The 15,885-nt window shown below is 36.5% G+C and overlaps 3 protein-coding genes and 1 non-coding gene across 4 annotated transcripts in view; 3 read left to right on the forward strand and 1 right to left on the reverse strand.

The window, feature by feature from the left end:
• The first annotated feature begins 2,907 nt into the window (after positions 1–2,907).
• On the forward strand, positions 2,908–2,990 carry mir375 (microRNA 375). The gene has a single exon (NR_034336.1). It is a non-coding gene; the product is annotated as a microRNA 375 (primary transcript).
• Positions 2,991–5,260: 2,270 nt separating this feature from the next.
• LOC100185914 (alkyl/aryl-sulfatase BDS1-like) lies at positions 5,261–9,508 on the forward strand. The gene is made up of 5 exons (XM_002120466.2): positions 5,261–5,477; positions 5,869–5,994; positions 6,060–6,164; positions 6,348–6,524; positions 7,728–9,508. Exons 1-5 carry the CDS (start codon positions 5,261–5,263, stop codon positions 8,933–8,935), a joined length of 1,833 nt encoding a protein of 610 aa, XP_002120502.1. The 3' UTR covers positions 8,936–9,508.
• A 697-nt stretch (positions 9,509–10,205) lies between these two features.
• LOC100175714 (diisopropyl-fluorophosphatase-like) lies at positions 10,206–13,389 on the forward strand. Its single transcript, XM_002120405.5, has 5 exons — positions 10,206–11,292; positions 11,925–12,135; positions 12,202–12,339; positions 12,397–12,625; positions 12,700–13,389. The coding sequence occupies exons 1-5, from the start codon at positions 11,165–11,167 to the stop codon at positions 12,963–12,965; spliced, it is 972 nt and encodes a 323-aa protein (XP_002120441.1). The 5' UTR covers positions 10,206–11,164; the 3' UTR covers positions 12,966–13,389.
• Positions 13,390–14,071: 682 nt separating this feature from the next.
• LOC100175747 (regulator of nonsense transcripts 2) overlaps positions 14,072–15,885 on the reverse strand; it is a gene marked incomplete in the record, with an annotated part of 33,589 nt that continues 31,775 nt past the window's right edge. Inside the window, 4 exon segments of the mRNA XM_026835094.1 lie at positions 14,072–14,171; positions 14,594–14,797; positions 14,935–15,053; positions 15,370–15,486. Of these exon segments, the coding sequence (XP_026690895.1) occupies positions 14,072–14,171; positions 14,594–14,797; positions 14,935–15,053; positions 15,370–15,486 (540 nt within the window).

The following is a 15,885-nucleotide window of genomic DNA, read 5'->3' on the forward strand; positions in this document are numbered from 1 at the left end:
CATGATACGGAATGGAAAGTTAAAAGATTTTTCGTTTGTTAGTTTAATGCCTTCTGAAAAGAAAATTTATTCATTTTTCGTTCAGCCTCGCCTCTATTTCATTCCGAACGAGTTTATAGGACTTGTTAGAAATATATCCAACAGGTTTAACAATCAGAGAATTCTAAGATCACACAAGATCTTGTTAAAGGCTTTGAAAGAAATTGAATACAGCAATCAGTTAATGGTGTTGTAAGCACTTCGTAAAATATTCAAAATGCGCTTATTTTGTTGTCGCTGTAATGTAATTGACTTGCAATTATATTTTTTGTAAAAATTCATTAATTTTCAAAATATAAGTGTTCTCTTTGCACTTGTTGTTATTAAGTAAAAGTGACAAACTTATAAAATATCACTTGTGTGCAAAATCTAGTCAGAATAAGTAACGCCGATGATTGCATCAATCAGTGATCTAAGAGTATACGCTTTCAAAAATAAATGATATAATTGAATCATAAACTATTTAGTGGAAAGCAATTTTATTCAGGTTTACGTTATGTAATTATAAATTTGATTTAAATCTCTTTTTTTTGTAATTATAAATTTTAAACTCTCCACAACATTTGTGCATGGTAAACGAAAAACAGATTTTTATCAAAGTCTGACCCCGGCCGTTTTATGCAAATTGGAATCCATGATATAGTATTGTGGAGTAAGATGGGACATTTTTTGCACATACTATTCAAATATTCTGACCGTGTGTTAAACAATTAACAACGGTATATGGGAGTCGTGAGGATACAGTTTAATAATGCTTTGAATATTTTTTGTTTACTACCAGATGGGACGGAAAAATAGAAAAAAAGGCGGTGTCCTATATTGCTTAAAATATTTATGAAACACATCGATACTTGTAAAACTACATAAACCTTGTACGCGTTTTTGTAAGCACATACAACTTGTGGGTGTTTGTTTTTATGTTTGCCTGTTTGTGCAATCTCGATTTGACAGAATCCACAAATAGCATAGAAGCATTATAAACCTCATACACGCGACTCCCATGAACGGATGTTATTTGTTTAAACTACGACCAGGATATTTAAATATTACGTGCTAAAGGTGTCCCATCTTATCCCACAGTACAGTATTTATTTTTCATTTCGAAACTCGATACTATTATTATGCTTTTGACAAATAAGTTGAATTTGTGTGCCATTGTAGAACAAAAACTTTTATCGACAGAGTTTAATATTTAGGACAATGACGTAATTCTACCTTATTACATGCAAATATTGGTTCGTGTGGCGCCAAAGAGCACTTTAAATACTCGGCTTAGTTTGAGATAAAAATAAACCATCACATTGTAAGAGGAACATATTTGTCTTCATTTCTTAAACTCAAAAAGTTATTAACTTTTGTGAGCCTAATACTAAGAAAACCAAACCTAAATCTCATTAATAATTTGACTTCAAATACCAACTTAAAAATTACGTTAGTGAATGAAAACGATCGGCTAAAATGTAGTGGCCATAAAAACATGTTCGAAATATTTACAAAACAGTTCTGCAATTTGTACTATGTGATGGTTTAATTTCTTTTTGTAAATTGGAACATTTTGATTGAAATGTAGAAAACATCCGAATTTCCAGAATATGAATATAGTTTGCCATGATTATGACGTAACAAAACCTATGTGGTAACTGAATGCGATGTTCTATTTGAATCTGCCTTCTGGATATCGAGCTTTACGATCGATGCGAGGGTTGTCATATGTTTGTGTTATAACATATTAAACCAATATCGGGCCCCGCCGGCTGATTTTTGGGAAGCGCTGCAAAATTAGCTTCGCGATTATGTTACGGGACAGCTGGCCAACGTGGGTCGCTTCCTTTTTGTTCATTGAAACCTAAGCCATAAACGCGAATAATACCACACGGTAAAAGGGGTATTTATTCGGTAATTGGGAATGAATGTTTTATTGCTATGGTTTAGTATTATACATTATATTTTCAGCTATTGGTAAACCAGTATTAATTGTATTACTGTACGCGATAACCGTTTTTTGTCACACCGGTGTGTGGGTGAGAAGTGTACAAACCTATTTTGGTTGAATATTAAATTAAATGGGCATTCTAATTTAATGGAACGGGTCAAATATAATACAAGGCTCCCTTTACACCGGCAGGTTGGGGTCATAGACAAATCAGTGTAAGTTCACGGCAAGGTGATGGCTGGTGATAATATATTTCTACCAAATTTTAGATCTATTTAAGGAATCTATGACACATTAGATGACAATAGATTTCTAACAAGTAGTTTTTTATTTCTGGTCAGCTGTTGGCTGGAGTTATGTTTCATTTCAGTCCAATATACGCCATGTGCTATTGTTTGCACTAAAGCCAATATGTACACAATTATGTCAGAAACATCTGTCCAATATATGCGAGTATAAGATGATATTCACAATTCCTTGATAACTAAACAATTGAAATATTCACATAGGGCATTACGTATAACAGTGTGTGAGTTTGTGAAAGTTAACATAGCGTTATATTCCTCATGTGGTAAATGTAATTAAGACGAGCAAGTTTGTGTAGTTAACTTATGTGTCATTATAACCAAATAAGTTTGCCAGGAAAGCACCCTCGTTTAAACATTGATGGAATTACTAAAACCAGGCGTGCAAAAGGTCGCCTGTAGTGGTGATGAGAAAAAGGCATAGATTTGAGCTATTGATTGCTTTCGCCTATATTACCTGTGATCAGCATGTCAGTTGGGACAATGCTGATGAGTCGCGCGTATTTATGTAGCATAGGCCTGCTTCTGTTTTATTTATCTAAATACTACTTTACTAGATGAATCTTCAACAATGGGAAAACTGCGGTGGCGTTTCTACAACTGTCAGCTCATTTTATTGTTGTTATGGCAACGTTGGTCGCACGATCAAAGCGTCATTATTGTTCTGGCGTCATTAATTGCGTCATAAAATGCCTTGTTCGTTCGGCTCGCGTCTTCATGATAATAACTTTCTTCAAGGACTTTAAGGTGTTCAACGTTTATGGTGATGTATATTACAATATTAAAACCATATATAGGTGTTAAGTGCAATTACAATTTTGACTTGTTTTGGTGCTAAATTCTAGCTATTTTTTTTCTTTATTCATAATATATACCGGTGGGAATAGGGAATTAATATTACTTCTTGTTGACTTAATATTTACCAGTGTATACATTATGACCTAATATTTACTGTAATTGTTAGCCAAGGTGTTTTAAAGCTACTATTGAGGGAAGTGGTGAAAGCAAGTTAACCGAATGGTTTTATTGTGCAATAAATTATACCAGATGACTTTGTAATCTGTTGTGATGCCTTCGAAGTAAAAGCGAGCAGCAGTGCGTGGACATTAATATTAAATTCAAATTAAACAAACCGTTGAGATGGCGTTGCAGTATAGTGGTTTGACCCAAATGACTCCTTGAAATCAGAGAATACTGAGTTTTGAAGCGACGATTGATTTTGTTAAAAAACATTAACCTAAGCAGCTCTAATTGAAAAATTGTAAGCGGGTTCGCAGTGTATGAATCACACCCCTGTTATGGACTTTCCTCTTGAAGATGTTTTGTCTCCTGTGATCGTTTTGTTATAAAGCACTTCCCTATACGGGAGAATTGACCTGCCACGTACGAAGCGAAATGCTGCTATTATTGTTGGTATATTTATAGAAACTTCGACAGTTAAAACTAAAGATTTACAATTACATTGATACAGTATTTACATTCTCCAAGACTACAATGATAATAATCTTTTAATAAATATTCTGGTAAGAAATGTAGCATCACTGAATGAGTGATAATGAAGTGGTGACACGCCTCAAGAGTTTATAAAACGTATAAAAACAATCAACCGCCGCTGTAGCCAGCAGTAGCCGCACGGCATTTGTACCAATCCATCAGTGGTGCTTTATACGGGAGCTCATCTTCCATGCTGTATATCAGAGCATCAAAAAGTATAATAGGGTGGGAAAAGATGCGACACTTTTTCATTCGATTTCCACGTTCCATTTGGTAATAAACAATAAAACATAATTATAAAACCGTATCTTCACGACTTCAGACCGTTGTTAGTTGAAAACACAGGATATTTGGGTATTATATATGTGATAAAATTGTCCCGTTATAATATATGACAAGTATTGGGTAATAACATCGCTAACATACCTTTATTAATTGACAGCGTTTATATTAAAACACACAAGTTGGGTAAATTGGGACACTTCAAAATTATTGTTAATTTTGATTACGAATTAAATTTAATATTACGAATAAAAAATGTATAAAAGTATTTTACCCTATTCTCGCGTGGCCGGAAAACGACAGTCGTTATAATATGGGTGGCATTGCACGTCGTGCCAGCGTACGAGTTACCATTTTCGACAACTCATTTAGTGACCACTGGGTTGGAGCAATTGCTGTTAAATGTCTTTCCCAAGGACACATACGTCCACAATGGTAGAAGCGCCAGGGCCAGTAGGAAACCAAAATTAATATTTAATGGGAAATACAGATTTAGTAGCTTGTTGTAATGCCATTTGAGCCTAATGCGACCACTAAAAATATATTTCACGTGCTAGCAAAACGTACTTGGTCAACAGCGAGATCGACTGACATACAAAACAAGTCCCCTAAAATAACATTCATGGTTACTCGTAAGCTGGCACTCGGCGTAGGTCCTATATACAAGTCCGTATTATTAAACAAATAAAGCAGTGGCGTATCATCGACCCCGCGAACCCCGCAGCTTGGGGGGGCACGAATTAGGGGTCCACTATAATACCCGATAGAAAATGAACCACATATAAATTGTTGTTACGTCGCCAATAACATGACAACGTACGTGGTAATTTAAACATTTAAATAAGTTTGTAAAGGGGGGGTGTAACAGTTTGGGTTGAATTGTTTTATGGCTCACCAGATGTAGTGATAAAGAAGGGAGGCAAGTACAAGCCTTGTGGGGGGCCTTCTATATCTTAAACGCCACTGCAATAAAGAAATAACTCTTTACATCCCGTCCAGTGTAAACACTCTAACATCAGGTAATAACTTTATTACTGCCAGTGTTAAAGTACAACCTTTTATAATGTTTACGTTTTAATACATTTTGTTCTGTTCAGCTAAAATTTTTATAGGCTGTTCTTGGCGGTTTAACTCGTACTTATGTGTTCAGTAATCCGATTCATACGCATAAGTACTGAGACAACAGCATCAGTCTGACCAAACCAGGATGAAGTTACTTTGCTCTACAGTTATTCTGTTACTTGCCAGTACAAATACTTTTGTTAAAGCACAATGGACAAACCAAAGAAACTTAACCGTGGTAGAAGCTAACCAGTACTTGGACAACCACACACAGCTGTTCAAACCAGCAAGAATTATTAACGTTGGAGATGGAATTTACTGCGCGTTTGGATACAGTATTTCAAATATGATAATGGTTGAGGGTAAGATATATCAAATCCAACAATTAACAACGCTTTTTTAGAGAAGCGGGGTCTACAATTATGTAATTCGGTATAGATTCTTTGCTTACCACCAAATGGTACGACAAAGAAGAGAAAACTGTGTCCCATCTTACCCGACCATACAATATGAGAATTAACCTGCGGTGAGAACGGTATAGTATGGTGGGGGAATAGGACATCTTTTTATTTTATTTTTCCGTCCCATTTGGTAATAAAGTAATAAACCAAAGAAATATAAAACTATTCTTACGTTTCCCACAGACCGTTGTTAATTGTTTAAAACGCGATCAAGATATTTGGATAATATGTGCTAAACGTGTCCCGTCTACCCCCACCCTACTGATTTTGTGTAAATTATATTCTAACGCAGGAACAACTGGTATCTTGATCATCGATACATTGGAGTCCACAGATTGGGCCACTATTGTTTATAAGGAATTTCGAAAAATTACGAGCAAGCCTCTTATGGGAATTATCGTAACGCATTTTCATCGAGGTAAATGCTACAACCATTGAAGCTCACATTTAAACGTTTTATTAATAGAAACTTTATTTTTTAAGACCATTTCGAAGGAAATAATCCGTTACTGGAGGATGCGAAAAACAACGGTTGGTCGGTAAACGTCTACGCGCATATTTCAACAGCAAAGCTAGTTGTAGAAAACGGTGAGACAATTTTCGCAATATATTTTCCTTTAACGTATAGAGTATTGATAGGGGTATAGGCCACCTTTAGCACATAAAATTCAACCATCTTGATCGTGTTTCAAACAATTGACAACGTTCTATGTAGGAGTCGTGAGGATAAAAAGGGCAATTTAGTTAACGCCTTCTCTACTTGCATTTTAGAATTTAGACAACCAATACGTGGGCTAAGGGGAGCGCGGCAATTTGGTGGAATTCTTTCTGACCAAGACAAGACAAACGACGGTCTTGGTATAGATTACAAACAAAGTTCGAAGTTGGTATCTGCACGTCTAGATGTCACGCATACTTACAATGAGAGAGCAACATTTACCGTTGCGGGTATGAATGTATATTTTGTGTTTTATTCTGCCATTTACCTTTTCTTCGTTCTTTTAACATATTCTTCGCTATGTCGTTTTCGAGGGGATATAAAAACAAACTATGTTATGGTATGAATTGTAGTCTTAATCCAGTAAACCTTGTCGTGGTTAAAAACATTCGTTTTGTAAATTTATAAGCTCTTATCCCGTAGTGTCGTAGTATATAAGCATATAGTGTACTGAAGTGATAGTACGCCAACGAGACCACGTGACCACTTTTCACACATGAGACCACAGCAGTTACGTTTATCCAGACAATGCAGTATAACCATAGTACTTCAGTATACTATGGTATAACAGTGCAAGGCAGAGTCGGTATTTAGGCGTTTTAATATGTTTATATACGGAAAAGGATTACGAAAAGTGTACAGTGGCACATTTTTATAAACCACCCCCGCATATTTCTGAAAAATATAATGTTTCATTTTTAGGTGTTAGCGCTATGACATTACAAGCTGGATCGGAAGAAAATCTATAAATATATTTTTATAACGAACATAAATATTAAAATTTTAAAAGAATTGATTTTTTTTTGATGAGAATAACATATTAGTGATCTATACATAAATGTATGCTTAAGTTATATTTTCGCGAAAAAAAAAATTGAAAATTTTAAATTTATATGATTCAAGTTATGATCATACTTTTTTGTATTTAACATTTATCCCCGCACTTTTTTTGAAAATAATGTTTTAGGTATTACGCAGCGCCATAAGATATTAGAAGCTGAACCGATAGAAAATTCTATAAATAAGTTTTTATGACGAATATTAATGTTCATAATTAATATTTTTTTGAATTTGATTTTTTTATTTTATCGGTACCGGTGGGGTCTAGTTAGTACAGTGTCCAAGTTTTAGGGTAATGACGCTAGTAGAAAGTATTAAAAATGGCTGTCCTATAACTGTGTAACATGCAGATGTGTACTATATAATAATAATGTGAGCTACACAAAGCGGTAGCTTGTAGGACAGACAAAACGCAAGTGTGCCAACAGCTTGCCAAGTAATAGTACTCATGTCGGTGTTGAACACTGAAATATAAGTAATAATAGAGGTTGTAATTAATGTTTGAAGATAATATTAATCAGATGATGTTTAACTAAACTAATGTTTCAATTTTTGATTTTTACAGCAGAAAATGATTCTTTTGTAATCCGCAGGAATAACCTTTGAATTGGTTCATACACCGGGTGAAACGGAAGATCAAACAACTGTCTGGATTCCGAGCAAACGAGCAGTGTTTCCTGGTGATAACATTTATCAAGCCTTTCCTAATCTTTATGCGATTCGAGGCTCACCGTATCGGAATGTGAAACACTGGTATGAAAGCCTGGACATTACGAGGAACTTGGGCGCTGAGTATATGATTCCTTCGCATACATTACCAGTGCTTGGAAAGGAGAACATTTTCAATATACTGACTAGCTACAGGGACGCTGTTAAATTCGTTTACGATCAAACCTTTCGTTATATGAACCTTTTTTATGAACCTGATGAAATAGTCGAGAAAGTCCGCCTGCCACAAAGCTTAGAGAAACATCCATATTTGCTCGAGTTCTACGGTTCCTTGGATTGGTCTGTTCGTTGTGTGTATAATGGTCATCTCGGCTGGTTTGACGCCGATCCAGCCAACTTAAATCCACTTACCAAAAAACAACGCGCTAAGAGACTATTATCTCTTATTTCATTTGCAACCATGCTTGAAGAGGCAAGAAAGAGTATGGATTTGTCAAAGGAAAACTTACAGAGCAGGGGTTTTCACTTAAATACCGAACTACAGTGGGCATTAGAGCTTTCTAAAATGATTTTAGACGCGAATCCAAGTACTTCTAACGAACTTGAAAATGCAACACTAATCTACCGAGAAGCTTTAAGGGCAAGGGCATCGTCTACTTTAAGCGCTGTTGGCAGAAACTATTATTTGGCATGCGCTGTCGAATCCGAACGTGGTATTGCCAGAATAAGTCCAAGGAATAACCAAAGAAACATATTCCGTGAAATACGGTCGGAAGTTGGTTTCATGATGGATTATCCTCTAAGTTTCAAAGCGGAATTCTGCGACAATAGGCAACCAATGAGCTTTTTGTTTAACTTTACAGACAGTGGCAACGTGTACAAATACACAATCCGCAACTGTGTTGTGGATTTGGAGATAAACCCAAACCAGCAAGGTGAATATTTCGACTTGAAAGCAACGATGAAGTTCGCTCTCTGGCGCGATATAGTGGTTGGAGACACGTACATCTTATCCCTTGACGACAAAGCTGAAATAAAATTAGAAGGACAAGGCTCTCGATGGAAAGACGTGCTTTATCTTCATAAAATTCTACATTTAATGGACCGCAGTGGTTTTCTGAACAATGCTTGATGATATCTGTTGTATTTTTTTGTAGAGATTATTTACTTTAATTATTCAATAGTAGTGTCGAGTATGATGGATACCGTTAGCACATAATATCCATGTTTCATAATCCTGCCTTTAACAAATAACAACGCTGTTTCAGAGTCGTGAGGATACGGTTAAACATAATTCTGTAAATGTTCTTTGTTTGCTACCAAATAACCAATAAAAGAAAATGGAAACACGAATCTTCTTAACAGAATTTAACACAAGCAATTTTATTTGCATGTTATTTGATTGAAACAAAATAACTATTTGTGGTCACTACACGAAGACAAACAAAATTATTCTAATCATACAAGTACTTACACAAATTCGTCAGTGGCTTATTTTGTTTGCTTACTCTTTATATATTGCTTAGTACAACAAATCACTCACAAAGTAACAAATTACATGGTTACTCGTAAGCTAGCAGTAGGTGTGTATACACATCCGTGGAATAACTTACATCTCGTCCGGTGTAAACACTTTAACATCAGGTAATAACTTTATTACTGCCAGTGTTAAAGTACAACCTTTTATATTGTTTACGTTTTAATACATTTTGTTCTGTTCAGCTAAAAATTATTAAGGCTGTTCTTTCCTTTATAAATCGTGTATGGCTTGCAATTACCTATAACATATACAAATACCGAGCTTAAACACCGTGGAATTCATAAAACTAACTTGAAAGTTCCGTGGCGAAAAAAAGAAAGGTGTACTACCCACGTGACAAACCACGTCACAAAATTGTTAAAGTCACAAAATTGTTGCTTTCACTCAAAGAGGCGCGAGGCAGTGTTTTCAGAGAGACTCAGCATGCATAGATAAGTATATGTGTTATCTATGCAGCATGTAAACAAGCTTTGTTTTTTATAACGAGACTGTTTGACTATTTAAGTGCGTACGGTGGATCGGTTTATTAAATAATGTCACGGATCTTTTGAAATCTATTCCTTACATTAATGACCGACATTTGTAAACACAGCTAACGCGCATTATACAGCAACTTGTAGCGAATAAAAAACGCGGGTTCCGCTTTTATACGAATAAAATTAGCCACATGACTAGTGCGTTCCTACGTCACAATCACGAAGCTCGTAAGTAAAAAAGGGACAGCGCTAAAGATCACTGTTTCACGACGAATATCTAAGCCTATACTGGAACAATTTTAATAATTAAAGTATTTTTGGAATTAATAAAACGGTCGCTTTTTGAATTTACAACAAAAATGAAGGTTACGTGGGGTCTGTTTACGCACTTTAAATGCAAGGGAAATTCAATTTATTGTGACGTAGAAGTACGTAAGTTTTGTGTCATAACTTCTCCCTTTCAAGTACTACGAAATTTAACACCAGCTGGAGCTGTATATAGAACACTATAAAAAGTCTGTTACTTTTGCTACCAGGCATAATGTAAATGATTATTTCGCCACATAAACTCAAGATGAGATAGGACCTGGTCGCATATAAAACAGACGAAACGTTGGAATAAACTGAACGATAATATACTGAAGGAGCAGAAAAAAACATAGTTTATAAAGCTTTGTCGTCTAACACCCTAACTATTAAGCTCGTAAGCATACTCGCAAAAAATAGTCAATAGTCACGTAACATCATATAAGCGCATCATCATCTACTGTCGGAGGTTGGTTGTTACTCGCAAGTTCAATTATCAGTTCATAATTTTTAGTTGGTATTAGCACTTTAATGTAACAGAAAGTTTATTATAAACAAGATTTAGCAATAATGCACTTAAGAGCTAAATTAACACGCACATAAACCAATGACCAAAATAACGTCGTTAGCGAATTACTAAATGACGACTTTATGCCAATCGCTATTCGCCTATATATATTTTACTATATATATAAGAAGTGTCTTATAACAATCGCAAAACGTTGCGTTTACATATTTAGATGAAATTAACACGGCATTCTCACGCACGTATATACACCAGAGTTAAATAAATGTTTACTATATGACATGGCTGACGTAGGAATGACGATGGCAAGATTCATGTTGTTCGGCTTCCCTTCCTATACCCCCCAAAAAAGCGTAACGTACACATACGCGGTATTTGTTATACGAGTTTGTTTATTACGAGCAGTGCAGATTATATAAGGTATATTCAAGAACGAGAAATACAGTTTTAGGTATTTTTTCAAGTATTACTGACGAATTACCCTATTCAAAACTATCCACGGGGTATAAACACATGGGGGAATTACACCAGCCACGCTTTACGCTTATAACTAAAGGACTAGCTGGTGCTGAAGGTCCAGTGTTTGATACAAAGGGACGTTTCTACGCAGTCGCTCCACTGGAACAAGCAAGCAACGATAGGTACATGTTATACCGTAGGGTGAGGGTAGAAGATAAACATTTCAACTCTGTTTTCTCGTACCATTTAGTAGTTAACAAAGAACATTTAAAGAAATATAAAAGTATATTCTTACGACTTCCATGAACATTTTTCGATAATTTGTACTAAAGGTGTCCCGAATATTTTGATAATTTGTACTAATGTGTCCCGTCTTACCCCACCCTACTATATGTTCTGTATAGGGTCAAGGTAAATACCGTAAGAACATACTATGTATAAATCTTCTTCTAATCGTTTCTAAACAATTAACAACGTTTTTCGAGTCGTAAGGATTTCTACAACTTTTCCTACACGTCGCTTGCTATAGTTTGATTGGGCGTATTTATAACGTAGGCTATCATTTACTGTTACTTTCTTTCTGCATACTCTAATTAATAGACATATTACTATAGTAGGGTGGGGGGAGATGGGACACCTTGAGCACAGAATATCTAAATATCCTGATCGTGTTTTAAACAATTAACAACGATCTATGGGAGTCGTGAGGGTACGTTTTACAATTATTTGAATTTTCTTTGTTTACTACCAAATGTGACGAGAAAATAGATTGATAAGGTGTCCCATTTCCCCCCACCCTACTATATGTTTGTAGAGAGACTGGTCAGTTTACAGATGGCTCCGCTGGCAAGCTGTACAGAATCGAACTTGAGACTGGTGACAAGCATGTAGTATGTACTCCACATGTTGAAGGATTTGGTGGAAAACCAAACGGAAGCATTTCTGATAAAGATGATTGTATTTGGTGCGCAGATATGCGTCTCGGTCTTGTCAAATTTGACCCAGGCGACAACTCCTGCAAAATAGTAAGTCAACGTGACTGACTGTCGTTGGTATAACTGGTCATAAATCGAAATTTCTTTAACTTATAGTACGGAAAAGTGGACAGCAGTGGTAATCCGCTAAACGGTGCGAATGATCTGGTTTTTGACGATGATGGAAACCTATGGTTTACAGGACCCGGGAGCCCGGTCGCCCCAGCGAAAGAAGATATGGTCACGATTTTTGAAGTAAAATAAATTCAAACACTTAACCTGGTTTACAAAATTAAAAAAATACCATTTCAGGTACCTAGTGGTAAACTGTACTGCCTGCCTAAAGGCGAGGATGTCCCGGTATTAGCGGATGATAATCTAAGGTTCCCAAACGGTCTCGCTGTGCAGGGCAAAGTTCTTCTGGTTGGGGTGACAGTGACCAAGGAAATTCTTGCATACGACATTATAGGAGCGGGAAAACTTACAAATCGGCGGCTTTGGGCGAAAGTCCCGAGGGAGGGACTCGAACCCGGATCATTTCGTAAGTATTTCGTAGGTTGGTGTATTTTGTTGACTGTCACTGACTATTAACCTGTGTGTGTATGCTTTATGTAGTTGGTGAAACAGATGGACCAGACGGGATGGACTTTGACGTCATGGGTCGTCTTCTGGTTGCTAACCATGGGGGATCTCATATTGAAGTCTATCCACCCGATGGCGGCAATGCGCCCATAATTCGAATCCGATGCCCCTTCGAAGCACCGAGTAACCTGCATTTTCGACAGAATTCCAATGTTTGTTACGTCACAGAGCACAGCAATGACGCACTTTGGAGTTTTGAATGGGAATGCAGAGGGGCGGCCATGTATTGCGATAAATAAAAACTGGTCTCCTTGATATAATGCGAACTAACAAGTTGACGTGTCAGCAATTTTAGCAAGTTTGTAAATCGCTGTACAAAGTAGGACTGTAAATTTGTAAATAATACAATTTAAATCCATTTATCCAAAGTTAAACATTTTTAAGTCCACCTTTATATTTTGTACACATTTAAACATAAAACGACACATATCCAATATGGAACTTATTCTCACATCAAAGCAATAATAAAAGGAAACCAAATGTTGGAATATTTAATTCGCAAGCATTTCATGTCCCGAACCTTGTGGTTCGAAATGGCAAAGAACAGAAAGAATATTGAATCGAGGAAATAAACGCCATGAACAATGTAGAAGGAATGGGTGTAAGAGGAACAATCAAGAAAATGTTAGAAGTTACTGTTCTTGCTTATTATACAGAAATATGGCATAAGATAAATACCGTTTGCACATAATATTTCCTAATCGTGTTTTTAACATTCAACAACGATTTTTTAGAGTGGCGAACAAACCATTTATATAACTTTGTGAATACTCTGTGTTCGCTACCAAATAGGTGAATAAAAGAAAATGAAAATATGTACCATCTTACCCCAACCCACCACATTGCCACTAATTAAACCTCGCTGTATTTTAAACCGGGTAAATTAGATGTTGTCGTTTATACCAATGCCGTATCCAAGCAAGAAGATTGTGGGGTTCAACATTGCTTTAAGCATGCAGTGTAATAGCATTTTTCGCATTACATGTCACATCGTTAGTGCGAATAGTTTAACATTATGTTACTTCTCTTGAGCTAACTTGACGACTTGCGGGAATCAACGTCTGCTGGTAAAAGGTTACAACAGTTAGCTTCGTTTGTGTAAGCCAAACTAAGATAAACTATAAGAGCAATGTGGAGTACGAGAGATATCACCAGCACATAATATTACACTTTTTCCTTATCGTGTTTTAACAATTAAGAACGCCTTTTTGGAGCAGTGGAAATACAGTTATATAATTAAATACTATTTGTTTACTAATAAATAGGATAAAAAAGGTTTGATAATGTGAATCATTTTACTCCAACGTACAATACGTATAGATTTCTTCAACAAATGAATAAAACTTTACCTTCCACCGGAACTGAATATGAGATCAGCATTAGGAGCACCTTTGGGTGGCTGGTACTTTGGTCTTCTCTCACGGTTCAGATTCGCCGGTGGAGCCCTGAAACGAACATCAACATTTCTTATTTAATAAAATTTATTCTTTTTGTTAACAATACAATCGGATGACTACTTCATAGTTCATTCACCTTCTGTTCATTTATAACATTTTTTTCCCTGTATGACCCACAATTTAAGCAACTTTTTACTAGGCAATTGGTTGTATCAATGGGTGATAGGTGCAAGCAAATACACCTACAATGTTGGTGGCATTGAGCCTTGAACCTGGTAACTTTAGGTTTGTCGTAACCCATGAGTCAAAGGTCCGATTAAAGACCAGGAGCCACTGATCGTTAAAATGGATATACTTTGAATATGCGCGAGGACACGCCCATAATAGGATTAGCATCGAGCGGCAATAACCTGATTACCACACACAGGCCTTTGTACCAACGGTCACTGATGGAAAAAAAATGTTTATACTTTGAATGGTAAGCAGTGTCGATCTGATGTTGTTCCTCTTCCACCTGCCTCTCGTTGATGGATAGAGTGATCTGCTTAAGCTCTTGCTTACGACGTTCCTCGGCCTGGCTTCGATCCCGCAACCCTGCGGCCAGATGTTCCGAGATCGGGATCCGAAGAGGTCGTAGGGTTGGTTTGTTGCCTTTACGAGTGAGAAGGGCGAATCTGGTGGAAAACGAGATAATAAACAATTTTTAAAATGGAAATTTACAAGATTGGGATACTGGGACTGCGCGGACCTGGGTTACAATAACTGCACAACGTCTCTAACACGCTGATAACATGCACATAAACACACTTACTTGATCGAACTGTCCTTCTGTTTAGATTGTTCTTGTAATATTGACTTACGTACGTTGACAGGCACCGTCATATCATGCTGCATTACTTGCGTGGTGTTACGGGATTGAATGCTTTCAACCTAGTGTGAAGGCAGCAGTGACTAAGAATGTGCTATATGGGATCATATTGTTTAATAGTGATTGGTTATATTAAAATATGAAGCAGCATTACTAAACCCTTTCTACTTGCGTACCGCATTCAGTTTTAGACGGAGATCTCGCAGCACGAAAATATAAACTATCAAAAGGCAAAAATCTTGATTCAATTTCATTTACTGTTAGTTTGTTTTAACTAAGTTCCTCGTGTACCAGCTCTTCCACAAGTAAACATTCATGAGAACCACTTAAAAAAGTTACCATGTTTTTACATTACATATATTCAAAAGATCCACCAACCATGATGTTATCGAAAGCTTTTTGAAAATCTTCGTCCTCAGCACATGGCATGTGACGAACACCATTCGCAACAACAGACCCTTCTGAATGTTCAGTCATCGTATCATCTTCTTTTATCTAAAACATACGAAATCTTAATCGTATTTCATATTATGAGGTAGCGTTGCAGGTATAATATCAAATGTTCTATTCTGTGTGTGCCGCGTGTGCGGGGCCCTACATACGTTACATAGGACAACCAGTGTATTGCAAGCCATTGAGTGACCACTGGATTGGAGCAATTCCAGCAAAGTATCTTATACTCAATGATACATACACCAGTTATGGTATCAGTATGCTTTGTTTACGTTGCAAACGATAACTAAGCGACGGAGCCAGACGGGGTGTACATTTTTGCACAAGAGTGACTTTGAAACATAGTTTATACCTATAGCTCATGGCGTACTGACAAGGACGACTTTGAAACGTAGTTTATATCTAGATCATGGCCCACTCAGCTAATGGCCTATTTAGTTA

This window comes from Ciona intestinalis, chromosome 7 (assembly GCF_000224145.3).
Source record: "Ciona intestinalis chromosome 7, KH, whole genome shotgun sequence".
Classification (NCBI taxonomy): Eukaryota; Metazoa; Chordata; class Ascidiacea; order Phlebobranchia; family Cionidae; genus Ciona; species Ciona intestinalis.

Excerpts from the sequence above, each read along its gene's own strand:
- LOC100185914 (XM_002120466.2), top strand. The coding sequence starts at position 5,261 with ATGAAGTTACTTTGCTCTACAGTTATTCTGTTACTTGCCAGTACAAAT. Across the intron at positions 5,995-6,059 it reads CGTAACGCATTTTCATCGAG|ACCATTTCGAAGGAAATAAT; the intron begins GTAAATGCTACA and ends TTATTTTTTAAG. Across the intron at positions 6,165-6,347 it reads AAAGCTAGTTGTAGAAAACG|AATTTAGACAACCAATACGT; the intron begins GTGAGACAATTT and ends CTTGCATTTTAG.
- LOC100175714 (XM_002120405.5), top strand. The coding sequence starts at position 11,165 with ATGGGGGAATTACACCAGCCACGCTTTACGCTTATAACTAAAGGACTA. Across the intron at positions 12,136-12,201 it reads GCGACAACTCCTGCAAAATA|TACGGAAAAGTGGACAGCAG; the intron begins GTAAGTCAACGT and ends TTTAACTTATAG. Across the intron at positions 12,340-12,396 it reads ATATGGTCACGATTTTTGAA|GTACCTAGTGGTAAACTGTA; the intron begins GTAAAATAAATT and ends ATACCATTTCAG.